This window comes from Ursus americanus, chromosome 19, assembly GCF_024610735.1.
Source record: "Ursus americanus isolate L20-20 chromosome 19, mUrsAme1.1.p, whole genome shotgun sequence".
NCBI lineage: Eukaryota > Metazoa > Chordata > Mammalia > Carnivora > Ursidae > Ursus > Ursus americanus.
The window spans coordinates 39,346,924-39,365,289 of NC_142145.1; the positions used below are offsets into that span (position 1 = coordinate 39,346,924).

General features: G+C 37.4%; 2 protein-coding genes across 3 annotated transcripts in view; one reads left to right on the forward strand and one right to left on the reverse strand.

Annotated features, from left to right (window-relative positions):
• The window catches only part of DSC1 (desmocollin 1), a 325,511-nt gene that overhangs the window by 119,317 nt on the left and 187,828 nt on the right, over nucleotides 1–18,366 (forward strand). The gene's annotated exons all lie outside the window — the stretch shown is intronic.
• The window catches only part of DSG1 (desmoglein 1), a 30,680-nt gene continuing 21,751 nt past the window's right edge, over nucleotides 9,438–18,366 (reverse strand). Inside the window, exons 11-15 of the mRNA XM_045781883.2 lie at nucleotides 16,911–17,234; nucleotides 15,377–15,510; nucleotides 14,971–15,043; nucleotides 12,746–12,954; nucleotides 9,438–10,490 (exon numbers count right to left, since the gene is read on the reverse strand). Coding sequence (XP_045637839.1) covers nucleotides 9,444–10,490; nucleotides 12,746–12,954; nucleotides 14,971–15,043; nucleotides 15,377–15,510; nucleotides 16,911–17,234 — 1,787 coding nt within the window. The 3' untranslated portion in view covers nucleotides 9,438–9,443. The remainder of the gene's footprint in view (nucleotides 10,491–12,745; nucleotides 12,955–14,970; nucleotides 15,044–15,376; nucleotides 15,511–16,910; nucleotides 17,235–18,366) is intronic.

Genomic DNA, 18,366 nt, shown 5'->3' on the forward strand with positions numbered 1-18,366 from the left:
CTCTCTCCATCAAATAAATAAATAAAATCTTTAAAAAAAAAAAGAAGGAAAAGAAACTACCTTTTAGTTTACCCTTTAATTCCTACATCCTAGTAAGATCTAAATTTTTATATATCTAATCTTTCCCCAGAGCATATTTAAGACAATTGGTCAAAATACATTTTACAATCTAACGAAGTTAAGTTATATTGTCCCTCATTTTCAGGAGGAGCCATCAGGTTAAAGAATAATTTATAAGGAGAAGTCCTATTAGGAATGGTGGATTCTGACAAGCAGTATAGCGTAATCTGGGGGTTCAGTTCTTATATAGACTATCAATGCAAGGATGGATTTTAGAAAAGTTGAGTTGCGTTTATGTATGCATTCAACAAATAATGATTGAGTTTCTGTTTATTGATGTGCTGACCTCTGTGTATCCCACATTAATTCAAAATTTGTTATTTAATTGCTTCCATATCCAAATAATGACAGTACAATTTTTGATGTACCTTTTTAAATAAGCCAGCTGCAAGAACATGTCTTAGAAACTGAGTGAATTGACATGCTGTTATTGGAAATAAGCTTTTAAAATGTTGGGCTGTGTATACAAAAAATGATGACTTTAATGAACTCATGACCCTTCTTTCTAGCAGTAAATAGACATCCAAATCAATTATCTATCAAGGTCACTCCTAAGTTTGTAACAGTAAAGCTAAGTCATCTCTTATAGGAGAATGATTATATGTCTAAACACTTTACAGGGACAGGCATCTAATTAACATGAATCATATAATATTATAAAGGTACAAATTAATGACAAGGGGGACTTGAAGACTTTCCTATTTTACACCACCAGATTTGATTATCCAGTTTATCAATATATTAACTTATAATCCATTCTTACTTACAGTGGGATGTTGAGGAAAGGACTGTGAAATCAGATCATTTTGTTTCTTGCTAGTAGCATATTTGCTATATGATGCCCACCTGTGCAGCAGGCATAGTTCGTCCTTGACTCTGAACTGATGGTTCCTGTTGTCTAAATACATGGTCTCCCTCATTTCTGAGTTGGTTTATCTCTGCAGTGCATGCAGTACACTGACTTCCAACATTTTCCCCAGGAGGGCTGAGCTTCAGTTGCTCATGGGTATAATTGGCCTCTATTGGTTGTTTTCCCTTCTGTATTTCATTTAGCATTTACTCACCAGTGTTCCTTTACATCCATCCCCTTCCCCCTCAGATTGCCCACAAATCCTGTTTCTCAGGGTCTAATTCTGGGTAAACCCAACCTCAGATGTGATCAAAACAAATTGAGAAGCCCAGGTCAATAATTTATCAAGTAGAAACTGGCGTATATTTTGAAAAAGATAATCTATTAATTTGAACACAGCAAAGGATTTTCCACTGAAAACTGTGACAAATTACATTCTAGGCCCAACCAGATATGCTCCTCCCCCTCTTTTTTTAAGATTTATTTATTTATTTGAGAGAGAGAGAGAGCAGGAGTGTGTGTGCATGAGTCGGGGGAGGGGCAGAGGGAGAGGGCGAGAAGCAGACTCCCCACTCACTGAGTGCAGAGCCCAATGCAGGGTTCAGTCTCATGACCCTGAGATCATGACCTCAGCAGAAATCAAGTGTTAGATGTTTAACTGACTAACACACAAGTGCCCCCAAATATGACCTTTGACAAGAATTAGAGCCTGACATTTTGAGCAATTGTGGGAAAGTTCTTGAGGTAAGGGCTCTTCCCCCTAGGTTTTATTTTATTTATTTATTTTTATCTTATTTTAATTCATGTATAACTAACATATAGTGTTATTTTAGTTTCAGGCATGCGATATAGTGATTCAACAATTTTATACATTGTGTGGTGTTCATCATAATAAATGTACTCTTAATCTCTTCACCTAGTTCACTCATCCCCCACCCACCCCTCTGGCAACTACCTGTTTGTTCTTTATATTTAAGAGTCTGTTTTCTTGTTTGTCTCTTTTTTTGTTTGTTTGTTTTGTTTCTTAAATTCCACATATGAGTGAAATCATATGGTATTTGTCTTTCTCTGATTGACTTATTTCACTTAGCATTATACCATCTAGGTCCACCCATGTTGTTGGAAATGGTAAGATTTCATTCTTTCTTATGGCTGAATAATATTCCATTGTATATACATACATACCACATAGTCTTTATCCATTCATCTGTCAATGGCCATTGGGCCGCTTTCATAGTTCGGTTATTGTAAATAGTGCTACAGCGAACATAGAGATGCATGTATCTTTTCAAATTAGTGTTTTTGTATTCTTTGGGTAAACAGCCAGTAGTGGAATTACTGGATTATATGGTAATTCTATTTTTAATTTTTTGAAGACCTGCCATACTGTTTTCCAGAGTGGCTGAACCAATTTGCATTCCCACCAACAGTGCATAAAGGTTCCTTTTTCTCCACATCTTTGTCAATACTTGTTGTTTCTTGTGTTTTTTTATTTTAGCTGTTCTGCCAGATGTGGGGTGATACCTCATTGAGGTTTTGATTTGCATTTCCCTGATGATAAGTGATGCTGAGCATCTTTTCATGTGTCTGTTGGCCATCTGTATGTCTTCTTTGGAGAAATGTCTGTTCTTGTCTTCTTCCCATTGTTAAATTGTGTTACTTGTATTTTTTTGGTGTTGAGTTATATAAATTCTTTATATATTTTGGGTAATAACCCTTTATCAGATATGTCATTTGCAAATATCTTTTCCCAGTCAGTAGGTTGTCATTTAGTTTTGTTGATTGTTTCCTTTGCTGTGCAGAAGCTTTTTATTTTGATGAAGTCCCAGTAGTTTATTTTTGCTTCTGTTTCCCTTGCCACAGGAGACACATCCAGAAAAATGTTGCTACAGCCAATGTCAGAGAAATTACTGCCTGTCTTCTCTTCTAGGATTTTTATGCTTTTAGGTCTCACATTTAGGTCTTTAATCCATTTTGAATTTATTTTTGTGTATGGTGTAAGAAAGTGGTCCAGTCTCATTCTTTTGCATGTAGCTGTCCAGTTTTTTCCAACACTTGTGTTGAAAAAACTGTCTTTTTCCCACTTGCTTGCCTCCTTTGTCAAAGTTTAATTGACCATATAATTGTAGGTTTATTTCTGGGCTCTCTGTTCCATTGATCTATGCATTCGTTTTTGTGCCAGTACCATACTGTTTGATTACTTCAGTTTTGTAGTATATCTTGAAATCTGGGACTGTGATACCTCTGGTTTTGTTTTTCTTTCTCAAGATTCCATTGGAGTCTTTTGTGATTCCATACAAATTTTAGGATTATTTGTTCTAGTTCTGTGAAAAATATTATTGGTATTTTGATAGGGATTACATTAGATCTGTAGATTTCTTTGGATAGTATGCTCTTCCCCCTAGGTTTTATACAAGGAGGGATGACTAGCACATAGGCAGATGCAGATGGGGATATACCAAGTTTCTCATAATTAAGTTTTGTTTGTAAAATTAGGAAAAGTAAGAGTCAGCTAGAGTTTGTCTTATTAGAACTCAGTCACTAAGTATATGCCCAGAAATTGGCTCATTTTCAAACTTTTGGACCAATTTAACATGCTCCATTTGTGTTTATTTTGCTGGAGTTTTTTCAAGACACTTCATAATGAAATTTGAATATAATCTAATGGAAATCCATTAAGATCCTTAAAATCGAGGATTGGCTTAACCTAATATACATTTTAGAAGTCCACATAGACTCCTCTGTAGAAAATCTTTGAAGAAGGCCAGTATGGAAGTAGAGAGACTACTTAAGAGACAGTTCTAGTCGGGTGGATGGGGATGGAAGCTATTGGATGTCCTGAGCTATATTTTGGTTATAGAACCAGTCAAAGTCATTAGCACTTACTAATGGGTCAAATGAGGGAGGGGGATGTGAGGAAAGGGATGAAATCAAGAAGGAATATTTAGTTTCTGTCTTGAACAATGGATTGGTGGGGTCATATTTTGGGGGGGTTGGGGGGTCCAAGTGCGTTTAATTTTGAACATTTTAAATGGGGCTTCGATGAGGTCTCATAGAGACAGTGTAGAGTGTTAAGAGCAGAGGGAATGGGACCAAACTTTAGGGGGAACATCACCATTTAATCATTGGGTAGAAGGGAAAGAAACAAAAGAAAATAAGAGAGTGGCCAATGAAATGTAAGCTATATTTTGAAAGGATGATATAAAAGCCAAGAAAGAAAAGTGTTGCAGGGAAGAGAGAATAGTTACTTTTTTCAGATTCTTCCAGAGGTTAAGAAAGATGAAGACAGAAAGGTAGACCTTGTGTTTGGCAATCTGTAGGTCTTAGACAAACTTGACAAGGGCCATTCTGGCGGACTGATGGGATGGAATTGAAGTTTGATAGCGTATGGGAAAATAAAGAAGGCACATATATGAGTCTTAAGAAGTTGGGTAAAACAAACAAAAAATGAGGCAGTAGCTCCAGGGAGCACACTGATGAGTGTGCTCTGAAAGAGGACAGAGAAGGTATGGTATAGTGACCTAGTATATTGAGATGGGAGGTCTATCGGAGAAGTAGGTAGGATTGTGGGGAAGCATTTTATATTAACCTGAGATTTGAGACTGAGTACTCAAAATGAAAAAAAAAAGTCAATTCCCTTAAATCACTTTTTCCGCTGTTTCTGTGAGGACAGAGATGAAGGGTGAAAGGTTTGGGATATGAAAAGGGAGAGCAGGGCAAGGAGTTCGAAGGCATTCACCAAGAGGCAGCATATTTGAACTCATGAAGTTTGATTAGACATGGAGGAAAGGGGGGTGGCAGGTAGTGGAAAGCAGGAGGAGTCAGAACAAGGAAGCTTTGATGAAGTGGAGGAACCGTGCAATCAGAATACACAAGCAAGTGAGCTGGAAGGAGAAGGAGGAAGTGTTCAGAGGCTGGGAAGACTGCAACAGGCATCCAGAAAACTGCCCAGCTGAGGGGGGATGGGGAGAATGGAGGTCTGAGAACTGAGAATTCCGGGTGTCAGCTGCCTCACCCATGGGGTCACTTGAGTTCCTGTGAATGCCCTCCAGAGTTGGAAAGGTCACAGTGGACTGTGGGCCAGACTATGAGTCTTCAGTAAAAGTGAGGACCTTGTTGGGAGGTCAGGGAATGACACAAGTAGAAGAGAGGGAGACAAGAGGTTCACAAGAGTCTGAAAAGGGTAAGGTTTTGTGTAAGATGAAGTTGATCATGTTCTGAAAGTGGCATTGGAGAGCAAAAAGGTGATGTACCCCCAATAAAGATGAAAGGGCATGATTTGAAAAGCAAATAAGAAGAAAATCCATTTTAAAACAAATATAATGCTAGTGTAAACAAAAATAAACAGTAGAGTATGAAAGAGAGAAAGATGAAAGCATAAAGATTCTTAAAGTATCCAACGGATGTTGAAAATCCAAACTATTTGTCATTTATGTATTTGTGTGGGGCTGCTCAAGTCTGTGCTCAGACCCTGCTGGGAAGCACTCTGGAGAGGAGGTGTCTCAGTAAACACTGAAAAAAAAAAAAAAAGAGCTAGAAAATGGAAAATGAAAATAAGTTTTAACAGTGTGAAAATAAAATAAGTATTTCTTCCCTCATCTGGACTGAAAATAATCATTAGATTTAATAACCTCTAATTATTCCTTACAGTCTAAACCTCCCCACCTTTACCATTCAGAAAAGAGAATGGAAGCATACCAATCATTTTATTGCTGTAAACATAAGCCTTTGGAAATTACAAACCGACTTAAAAGAGCCAACGGAGGACCAAGTAAGGAACTAGCACCCAAATAAGCCAAGAGTTTTATACTGAAATCTGAAAAAAGCACCTTGTTTTAAACATCACCAAAGATGAATATCAGTGTTTAAAAATACTTGTAAAATAGCAAAAGAAAAATAAGTTAGACTAGGTACCACTTGATGATAAAGTGTTCAGTAATTCAAATATAACTAAATGGAAGGAATACAGACAGTTAAACAATAGATTATTTCTTGTTTCCAAATTCTTTGATGGTTAATAGGTTGATCCATTCATGCTTTTGTCCTAACATAAACTGAACAATCTAGAACTGAGAGGCAGATTCTATTTCATGGGGACTAGTAATCTACGTGGACTGGTGTATTGCAGAGCAAAGGGAAGTGAGTCTTTAAAATACCGGAAATCCTACAAAAGGTTAGAATTTATTAAATAGGCATGGGGAAATGTGGCAAATACTTCTAGAAGTTTGTTTTGGGTTTCAAATGTTTTTCCTACATTGGCTATTTTAGCCAACAATTATAAAACCTTTTATTTCCTACTCTAGTCTGAGGGTATCATATGTGTTATACCCTGGTTGACCTTCAGATGTTGGTATAAATTCAGAAATGAATTGTGTATGTAACTAAAAACATTCAGTTAGAGAGAATCTGTAATTTTTGAAGCTATATAATTAAAATTCTGTCAGGAAATTACATTGAATGGAGATTATAAGGCTAAAAACTATACATCAATGTAGAAGAGATATCCAGATGAAGGCCTGTCTGTATCCCCAGATAGATAATTTTTCTGCAGATTTTTAGTGCACATAGTTACATCAGGCAATATACACAGAGGCTAATAAGATGTAGCAGATATATCTGGAATTCAATGTCAAAATTAGCTCAAGATGGTATTTTGGTTGATATTAAATTATAAAGTATTTATGATACACTAATTTTTTACCCTAAGGACCACCTCTTTAGAATGTCAGATGTTTTATAAGCATTAAACACTTTGTTTTCAAACTATATACACATAACATTTAAATTACTATTTCTTCCTTCTCCCTTTTGTTAAGAGCATGTTGATCTGAGATTCAGCTTGCAATATATATTTGAATTATAACTACTTATAAAATAATTTCCATATCTTAGGTCTGTAGAATGACCTAAGGTCCATGAGTTGGAGTAAAAGATCTACAGAGAAGAATTGATTTCTGCCCAAAGGTTGTTTATTGAAAAAATGACATGCCTTTAAATGATTGTGAGGGTTGTATCTTAAAAAGATAATTTTAAAATTTAAGAATAAAGAGTTAAAACATCAGTGTGTAATCCTGACCAAAAAATTTATTTGAAAGTATCTTTCTGGAAGGATTGACAACTAATACTGTCACTTTTTATATCTTCCATGGTTTTTTACTAATCAATCTTAATAACAACAGTTATTGCAGATGGTCACTCTGGCATTTGTTAGACAACCTAAAAACCTTTTTTGGAAGATATCCAGAGTCTTTAAAGAACACTTCTGATGATAAGTCAAAGTGACACATAAGCTACTTGTGGTCAAATACCATTCCCTTTAATGAATTAACTAATAGTTATTTTTATTCCTTCAAACTCCTGGGTCCAGCATACTCAAATGTATTTCAATAAATACCTTTTGACTTTATTTCTGTAAAGATTATCCATCATTAATGGAACCCCCCTCCCTAAATGGGAGAGAAAGAAATGAAAGAAAGAGTCCCTGTGAATGACTTTATTAATACCTCTGCATTTGGGCATGCTACAGACTATCAAAATTTCACATAGTCTACAGACATAAAATAAGATGTATATTGTGGCTTTGAAAATATTGACATCACCTGCTATAACATAGAGCAAAATAGCTCTAATAAAATAGTTCACTCCCTAGCCCCCTTTGACAAGTGTTGGAAGTTGAATGACTATTCTTTGATCTTGTAACACCCTGAGAAATTTGAGTAGTTGGCGGGGAATAATCCTTAAAAGATTTTGTCATATCCAGTTTCACTTTAGTGAGCTCATATTAACACTGAATTTAGAAAAGAGAAAAAAATTCCTCTACTTTGCTATAGTAAATTTACCCCTGTCTAAAAATGCTTTGATTCTATTTAGAGATTTTTTTAAACCAGGAAATACTATATAGCAAACACACAGAAATGACATATCATAAATAATACATTATTAAATTTTGAAGCTAGAAAAATATATCATACTATATAATTTGGGAACTATCTATAAATTGGAGCATTGTATAAGCCAAGAGCTTATTGACAAATCAAATCAGGAATGTAAGATTTATTCTAGTGAGAAAATTTAGTTAGGGAGTGAGATAGAGTAAGGCTATGGGGTTGTCTAGTACAATTTCCTTTGTGTTAACACAATACCATCAACTCTGTTAAAAGTTATTAGTTGACCCCTTTAAAATAGCAGCAGAGGGTTGTTTTTAAAAGTGCTAAACTCAATTAAAACTAATAGTACGGTATTACTTTACAGAACAATTCTAACTTTTCCCATTAAACATTTTACATGTTCTAAAAAATTTTTTTAGATTCCCTTAAAAAAAATTCCCCCAAAGCTTAACCATACTGCAGACTTTTTTTTTGTTTTTTTCACAGCTCAGATTAAGTAAATTATTTTAACTTCAGAGATGTATAATAAAGAGCTGGATATAGATGAATAAGACTTACTAAATACACATCTGAAAATACAATGTGGTTTCCATCTGCTTCTTTGGAAGGTAATTTACCATTAGGGATGACAACCAGGTCAGGTGTCACTTGCTTCAGTCAGAAAAGTACACTTGGCAAGTTTACACTGTTAGGTCAGAGCCACAGTGATAAGGAGAAAAATGAGTGTGATATCCTGCAACCTCACCAGCATGCAATATTCATAAATACTGCATCTACTACTAAACACAAACTAGAATCAGAAAACTCCTTGACTCCATAGGAATTTTAGCTGAAGCCCCTTCTCAAGATTCAGGTTCAGATATTGTCAATTTTCCCCAAATGAATCTCACCCTATTGCCATTCTCTTATGGAAATTTCCTCCCAGGAAACATTTCCTAATTTGAGGTTTATTTTATCTAGTGCAATTATTAGGGTAGGAGCGCTTGGTGGCCTGTGAACTGGGTTGTGTAGCCAGATTTGTTTTCTTTAATGGTTAATTATGGTCTGAATATATGATTGGATTTTTATTTCTCTTATCTGTGAAATTGACCAGGTACTTGGCACATATTTCAAATTCTTCCTGCATACGTGAGCTCATATTACATCTTTAGTCCTTTTTGAATATTGCCTGAGCTACATGGCAAATCAAAACAGAGCAAGGAGAATGGTGCCGATAGCCATCTTAAGGCCAGTGCTTTTGCATGACTGAGTTTAATTTATTCCATGTGCTGGAGGTACAGGACTGGCCACACAGAAGCAAAGAAGACCCTACAGGCCATACAGGCACAAAGAAGACCCTGTCTCAGGTTTTAATTCACTGTCATGATTACATTACTATTAATGTAAGAAAAAATTTACAAATGCTAAGGAGAGCTCTTGCCCAAGAGCACTGTTTCATTCCATCTATTTTTCTCATTGTGGTTTTTCACCTCACTCCACAGTTACTTAGCACCCAGTTGTGCATCTTAAATCACACTGTTAGTTTTTTGGTGGTGGGAGTTGAATCTAAATCACCACTACTGAGAACAAGTGTGCTGGGATCCTGGCTACTTTGTGTATTGTACTGTACTGTACTTTGTGATTCGACTTCGGGCTGTACTAGGGGAGGCAGATCCAAGAGTCTGGCTAAAGTGATGGTCAGAGGAGCTCCTCATGTGACCAATGGTAGCTGTGCCCCCCATGCCACTACTCAGGCCCCCACCTCCTCCCAGGCTGCTCAGCCCAATGCCACCACCACTTACTCCAGCTGCACTGCCAACCAGGCCACTGCCTCCGCTCATCCCAGCTGGGCCACTAATTCCACTTATGCCAGAGCCAGAAACAACTCTCTCTGTCACAATCACATTTTGGGTATTTGATAACTCAGGGTGTATACTTAGATTGCCCATCATGCCAGAAGCTGGTCGGATTACTCTTTCTGTCACTACCACATTTGATGACTCTCTAGGATCAGGCATGGTCAAAGAGGTGGGTAGACTTGAACTTGGTGCTATTACTCTTTCTGTGACTATAACGTTTGACCCATCTCTCAAGTCAGGCATCTCTAACATTCCATGCAAATCAGTGCCAGAGATTGGGCCTAGCACTCTCTCGGTCACCACTACGTTTGATGCGTGTCGATTATCATGAACATGGACAGAGGGCTTCAGAGTGCCAGAGGTGGTGTAAGACTCGGTCACAGTGACATTACCATAGCCCAGAGGATCAGGAATAGGCATAGGATGCTGTACACCAGGTCCTGAGGGGTAGGTGCTCTCAGAAATGACTGTGGTGGTGCCAAAATGTGGGGAGATGGGTGGGTGTCCACCACTGATGGGCTCTGTTCCCTGCTGAGGGCAAATCGGTTCGGTGCTCTCAGGTGGCCAAGAGGGATCAGGGTCTGGATATAGTTCAACTTCTTTTCCCAGGCTGATATCTGCCAACTTCTTAAATTTAGGCCCCAGTGTGTCCAAAAAGCTGTCATCCACGTCTTCTCCAATGAAGCTACAACAACCCACGGAGCCAGCAGGGGAACCTACACCTTCAATGTCATATATGAGCAAACAGTCATTGGATGGGCGTCCTTCATCTTCATCTGCATAGGCATATGCTTTCTGGATTTGTACAGGAAAGAGAAAATGAGATTATGGATACATATTTAGCAATAATAGAAGTCTTTATCATTCTTTTTTCTTCTGGGGCATTACCAAAGAGGAATATATAAGACAAAATTCTAACCTCTCCTAGAGATGCACTAAAAATCATTATATAATTTCTTAGAAGAATTTGGTTAGAAATTATTTTAACTGTAATCCTGTTAATACATTTTGATTTTTAAAATTTATTTAAATGGACTTCCCTCATCATAGTGCCCTTTGGATACAAAAACACATGCAAAAAATCACATGAATTATTTTAGAAGGAGGTACTTTAAAACACTGAACATGAAGTACACCAAATCATGGGGGGTTTTCTTTTCTTCTTCTTCTTTTTTTTTTTATGGTTTGTATAAAAAAGGTGGCTCACAGTTGATTTGGGTTCATTCAGGATTGCACTTTCCTTCCTCCATGGAGTGAATTTGGTGGTTCTGTGAAGATTTATTTCAATGTGGCTTTTTCAGCAAAACAACAGAACATTTGACTCTGGGTCTATGCCATTTTTGGATTCAGAACTGAAAGTTTTTAAAAATAGGATCTCCTTCAATTCAAAGTTAAAGCCCACAGACATGTGCACTTTTTTTCTTTAGGATTCATTTATTTATTTCAGAGAGCGAGCATGAGCAGGAGGGGCAGAGGAAGAGGGAGAGAGTATCTCAAGCAGATTCCCCACTGAACGCAGAGCCTGACATGGGGCTCCATCTCACAACCCTGAGATCATGACCTGAGCTGAAACCAAGAGTTGGATGCTCAACCAGCTGTGCCACGCCGGTGCCCCAAACATGTGCCCTTTTATTTCATTTTTGTAGTTCATAATATTGGTTTGTAGACTTTCAGGTTAAGTCTCAGAAATATCTTTATTAGCAAACCAAGTCATTTTGCCATTTCATTCCAAAATATTTTTGAATCCTTACTATTTGCCAGACACTCTATTAGGAACTTGGCAATGCAGTAGTGAACAAAAGCAGGTGAAGTCTCTCTCTCATATGGCTTACCTTTTAGTAGGATGAGACAGACAATACATAAACATATTTGTCAGCAGGTGTTAAGTGCAAGGTGAAGGGAAAGAGGGGCCAAGGACAGCATCTCATAAAGTGATGTTTGATCAGAGGGAAGAATAAAGCAGCAGGGTGAGGAAAGCACATAGAATGTCCTGGGCAGAAGGAGCTGCAAGGTGCAAAAGTTTTGAGGCAGAATTGTACTTTTCATGAAAATAACATGTATTTGTAGGGACATGGATAGGAAGCATTCCTGTGGATTCAGTAACAGATCTCTTACTATTATCTACTGCTATTTGAAAGGCTTTAATCAGTGTTTTTTTTCAAGGTATCAGCCACCCTCTAAACCAATAGTAGAGTCAAAGAAGGTATTTTAGGCCAGAATGTAGAAGGACATAGATCTATCAGGGACAGTTTCAGAAATAGGAAATCCCTGAAGGCTTAAGTATCATATGGTGTGTAGCCACAGACAATTCTGTCACTACCGGAGGATGGCAAAATTAATTCTTGCTGGTTCTTAGAATATTCTGGAAGTGTGCTATGGCTCTTGAATCCATACTTACTGAATGTTTACTGTGTGCCCGGAACTGAGCTAGGTACTGGCAACATGATGTAGAGAACATATGGACAAGGCACTAAAAACCACGGTAGACATATAAACATATTTTAGCAATGATAGGTTCTATAAAGTCTATACACAGAGCACTACAGAAATACAGATAAAGAAACATCAGTTCTATTTTGGATGTGAGGGTTACCAGTAAAAGGTTCAGAGACACAGTGATATTTGAATAGACTCTTCAAAGACGAATAGGAGTTTATGAAAGAGATGATGGATAAAAGCATCCTGGGAGGGGCACAGCATAGGCAAAGGCATGGTGTGAATGAGGCAAAGACACTTGGTATGTGGGGCTGGTGGTAAGGAGTAACTGGAGAAAAGGGAAGGGATCATTTTATGAATAATCTTAATTTTCATAATAAGGAATTTAGACTTCATTGCTTTGGACAAATAGAGCTGGGAGCCATTGGCTATTTTTAAGTAGAGGAATAAAGTGATCAGTTCAGAATTATAGAAATTTTATCCAGCAGCAGTATGATTGTCAGGCATAGACTAGAGGCTGGGAATCTGCCAAAGCCCTGTTGAGAAATAGTGGCAGCCTGGAGTACAGCCAGAGGCACAGAATGGAGAGGAAGGCATGGCGCTTGAGAGCTTACCTGACAGAAGTAGCTTTCCATGAAGTTCATATTCAGACCTCCTTCTCTACATTCTCTCATAGAATTTCTTCTTAATGTTCCAGAATATTCTTGACATATCTCAGGTACTCCTGACGTTTTAACTCCTTCTGTTAGTTCAAATCCTGTTGTTCTTTCTCCTCCTCCCAGATCTTGCATTTCTCTGCCACCATACTCATTTGTGTAAACCCCTAAAAGTGTTGATAAAATTGTTTACTTTCTATAGTGTATTGTAGACGAAAAGTGAATAACTTTCTACAATGTGTGGTTTCTTCATTGAAGTAAAATAAAGGTGATACATAAAGCGCTATGAATACAATATTGAGTTCAAAATAATATTATTAATCAGTTTGTTAATTTGTTAGTTGTTTGATGTTAATTATTGGTTGCTAATTATGTGTCGTGCTGGAAGAGGGGAGCTGCACAGAGGTTATAAAAACCTATGCTTGAGTGAGTTTGATTTCACATTGAGGGGGTTTGGGGGAAATACCCAAATTCTAAAAGTTAAATAGTATGAGAATACTCCCAACACATTAGAAGCACAGGGCATCCAGAGCAAGACCCGAGAACCACTGGCTTTCGGAGGAGAAGCCACGGCTGTGGTGAGGGGAAAGGTTTGCACGGAGAATCTTGGGTTTTCAGTTGGATATGACGGGTGACGAGAAGCCTGTTACCATATTTGAGGCAAGATGGACAAAATGATGGCTCAGACTATGAAAGAGCCATGGATAGGGAAAGTAGTGACAGTGGGGTAGGTGCCTCATGGCTTTAATATTTTAAAGATCTTGATTCTTAGGGACAGTGTGTTTTTCATCCTTTTATGACTTGTGCCAGATTTGTGTAAAGGCTTGTAGATGAAGTGAGGGGATAGATGCATAAGTAAATCCTGATGGATTTGATGATTTGACAAGTCTTGAGAACGGGTTGGGTGCCAAGAATAGGGAGATAGAAGAGTCAACCAGGGCTGCTGCTTTTGAGGGAGGATGTCGATGTCACTGACACAAATGGAAACATCGGGAAGAGAAATAGGTTTTAGAGGCCAGTGTGTCTAGTACTTTGAGTAAGGTGCAGTCCTACAAACATTCCTACGCCTCTCCTATTTTAGAGTTCAAAGTAGGAAAGTAATGACAACAAGTTTGAAAAAGACTGAGAGAAAAAGAAGAGAATCACTAACTTTGTTTACTCTGAGAAAAGGCAAAAACGGTATAACTGTTCTCAAAGATATAAAAAGTTTAAAAGGAATTTTTTTTTTTTTTATTAGCGTGGTAGCTATGCCCTTGCTGTGAAATTCGAATTGTTCCCTTGTTTCTGCCTGCTAACTGGTCTAGACCCCTGTTTTAAGGCGTATTATCATTAGAGTCTTGGTGAACCGTGTGCAAGGAGAAATTCACCCCCTGCACATGGCCTCAGCCGAGAACTTGGAGAGATTCTGATACTGTTTCATCTGCTTACTTCTAATTTGAGAAATGGGACAAATCTTTTCAGGTCAACTTTATGCTCATGCTGAGAATGGATGCAGTTTTTTTCTTTGTCATGATAGCAGCTAAAGTCAGAGTGAGTTTGAATGCAGATATTTATTTTTATGGCTACAGTTCAGTAATAGAAATGTTTTTCTCCTCCTTATGATTTTCTTAATAGCAATTTCTTTTCTCCAACTTACTTTCTTGTAAGAATACAGTATTTTATATATATATATGATATACAAACTATGTGTTAACCGACTGTTTATGTTAACAGGAAAGCATCCAGTAGTTAAGTAGTAGTTAAGTTTTGGGGGAGTCAAAAGTTAATACTTGTATTTTTGACTGATGGGAATCAGCATCCCTAACACCTGTGCTGTTCAAGGGTCAACTGTATCTTTTTTTTTTTTTTTTTTGGTAAATAATCTTTGCTCTATTAGACAGAAAACCTGGACCAGAATTGACTTGTGGTTCTTCTCTCCTGTTTATAGAGGTCCTAACAGAGTCATCTCCCAAGTACTCTCTGATGATTGAGGAAGATTTTAAAAATTCGACTTGTAAGAATAGTAATTCCTATAAGTGTTTCCCTTACCATTTGATTTGCGAATTAGTCATTTAAAAACGAATGATAGAAACAATTTTAAAGACAAGATAATCGAGAAATAGTACGGTATGCAGAGACAGAACGAATTCCTTCTTAGTCATTGGAGCTATTAAAATTAAAAAGACGCAACAAAACCTTCTTACCTGAGGTGTCAATGCATTCAATTAGATTTGCATTGTCAGGGGGTATGGGTGGTACGCAGACAGTGGTCACATCCTAAAAGACAAGACACATGTCCCCATTTGTAGTGGCTCTTTTCTGTCTATCCTTATACATTGGGTTTGTTATCAAAATAGACTCAGATTCTGAAAGAATATTATTTTCAAAACTTCTGAAATCCATTTAACACCTGCACTTCATTTCAGAAAGCCTTTCCTGGTTACTCCCATCTACTGTGGATGCACCTTTGACTTCTCTTCATTTTCCACACGGGCTGTCCCAGAACGAAGAATAGCACAGACTATGAGTGATCGCACGCATCTGGGTTCATGTGCCTGAGGCTGAGTTTCGGGGACTATCAAAGGCCATTTCTTAAAAGTTAGCACTTACTACGGGAGGCGGCTGTGGGCCTTCTACTGCCCATGAGTGAATTGCTCCATCTGAACATTCGGGGACAGGCTCAAAGCCAGCTCCCCCACCAGGGGCACCTCCACAGTCACAGCACATCAACAAAAATGGGACCACTGTTGGTGAAAGGATAGGAATATGGGAATTAGCAGCGGAACCACATTAATATAAAACAACTTGCTCTTTTATGATTAAATTTGAAACCCTAATATCATTGCATTTGACTTCAAAATTCTTATGAAAGTTTGGAAAACAAATGGAACAACGGTCAGATACCAAAGTCAATGTGAGCTTCAGTATACTAGACTGCAATCCATTTTAATTTGTTATATAGTATACATATGACAAATAGTATTATACCATTAAAACAGAGGAGTCTTTTCACTGTCGTTTCTCTGGAAAATATTAAAGGAGACAAAAAGGAGAGCTGCGGAGCACCGGCAATATGTTTGAATCTTTGTGTTCCCTCCTCCATGCCTTTACTTTTTTCCTTTCACACATGCCTGCCTTTTTAATTTCAGCAGTAAAATCTTACTCATGCTTCAGGTAATTATTCCCTCTATTATTTTCCTCTACGTGGATTTTTTTCTTGACATGACTCCCACACAGTTAGAGAACATTACACTGTCTAACAATGTCTTTCTGTTAATCAGCTGGGTTTTCTTATTCACCTAAATACATTTCTATCACAGAGCCTATTATATAATATAATCTTGGTAAAGGATTTGGAATGAATGGACGGATGAAGGAAAGGATGTGTAAGTAGAAAATATGACAAAGGAAGGAAAGAAACAAGAATAAAGCAAGGTAGAGGGGAAGGAACATAGGATGGTTACAAAGGAGGGATGGTAAGAGAGGAAAGAAAGGAGGAAAAGAATCCTGTGTATTTTGTTTTCTTGAAGATGTGCTAGGCTTAGAGAAAGCTTTGAATCTAGAGGTATTTGACCCCAAATATATAATTTTTAAATCTTTTATTAACTACGCTACCCAAAGGCAATCAACAACAGGAAGAACAAGCTCAAAGTGAAAGTCAGATATTACTTGCATTAGACATAATCAATACCTGGGTGATTAAGTTACTTTTATAAAGTACTTAATTCTGAAGTCTTAAAATGTTGGTTAATAATTAATATGGCTAAAAGAGTGAAATTAGAGAATTATTTCTTCTCATGTATTTTATGTTACATTCTGCAAGTTTGCTTTCTCTATGTAACTGTTTCTGATTGTTTGGATCATCTCTGATTGTCTTCTTCACTCAAGTGGCAACCCGAACCTGCCTGTTATGGTGCTTTCCCATGGCCCTGAAATGAATGCAAAGAAGTTTTTATCCTCCACTGCACTATAGGGGTCAAGCAGTTTGATTTTTTTATCCTGTAGACCCAACAGGCATTTCTTGATCAGTGCACAAAATAAGAATTGGTAAAGTGTATTTTATCAAAGGATCAGAAAGCTTATCTCCTACCTATAATTTCAGGAAAGAGGGATACATATGAATGGAATTGTTAAAAGTACTTACATCCTAGGACCAAGAATCCCATGATGAGCAGTCCAATGCCGGCAGGACCAAAATGGACATTATCTGAAGGATTTAATCCATTTACCATTGGCTGGGTGCCAGGGGTGCCAGTGCTACTTTTGTCATCTGTGTTAGTATCAGTATCACCTCCTTTCACACTTGTGCTAGTAACAGCAGGGCCAACTGTACCAGTACCCGCACTGCCTCCAGCAGTACCCCCGCTGCTTCCAGTACTGGTGCTATCAGTAACTTTTCCATTCTCAACCCAGCCAGAACCTTGAAGGTCAATATTAATTGTTCCAGTACAAGTTCTTCGAAGAGTATCTGCAACAAGATTCAAAAGGGAAGAAATATTTAATACAGTCAGTGTAAAAATCTTTGAACAATACAAAACCACTTTTTTTTGCATCAATATCGTATTTCAATGTCTTTATTCTCATCAATTTAGTAACTTCCCACATCATCCCTTGTTTGTGACTCAGTTTTTAAATAGAATCATGATGAAGATTAGTGCTCCTGAAAGACCGCCCCATATATTGAGAAGCATAAACAGTAAATGCCATGTCATGTGTGTGCTGTCATTCACCTTAGATAAATAAATCAGTCATATTCTGCATACTATTTAAATGAATGGAAGCCACTTGTATTTGTATTGTATATGCAGTAGTTAGTTGCTTTATTCTCTCCTAAATTACCTTGACAGGGATTCCTTCATTACATCTGCGCTATCTACTTCCCACAGGATTTGATTATATGATCATCTCTGATTAGGAACTGCTCAGGGCAGGAAACCCACAATGCTGAAAGTTCAAGGTGTGATTTTTTTTTCCTCCTTCAGAGATAAGATTTCCAAATTCTAGCATCCACTGTACAGCTATTAGGTTAGAAATGTGTCATAACTCTGAGGCTCTGGCTGGACATTGCTGATTATAATAATTCTTACTACAGTGTAGGAATGATGCTGATGGAACGTTATCCTTTTCTGTAGCCACTTGCAATTATTTATACGTAGTTATGTCTGAAGTAATTTTTAAAAATTCCATGATAAACTTTTTTTCTGCTCTCTTTCCCTTCCAATTTTATTGAGATACTATAAATGACATATAACATTGTATGAACTTATATACACAGTGTGTCATTTTGATATACTTATATCTTGCAGTATGATCTCCACCATAGTGTTTAGCTAACATCTCCATCACCTCACGTGATTACCATTTCTTTTTTGTGATGAGAACATTTAAGATCTACTATCTTAGGAACTTTTTAAGTATATAGCAACAGCACTGTCATTGATAATCACAAGGCAAGGCTCTGCATCAGATCCCCAGAACTTATTCGTCTTGTGACTGGAGGTTTGTATTTTTTGACCAACATCTCCGCATTTCCCCATCCCTTTGGTGGCCAGTCTAATTTTAATTTTGTTGGTCTGGAAAAGTAATATAAGCATGTTACT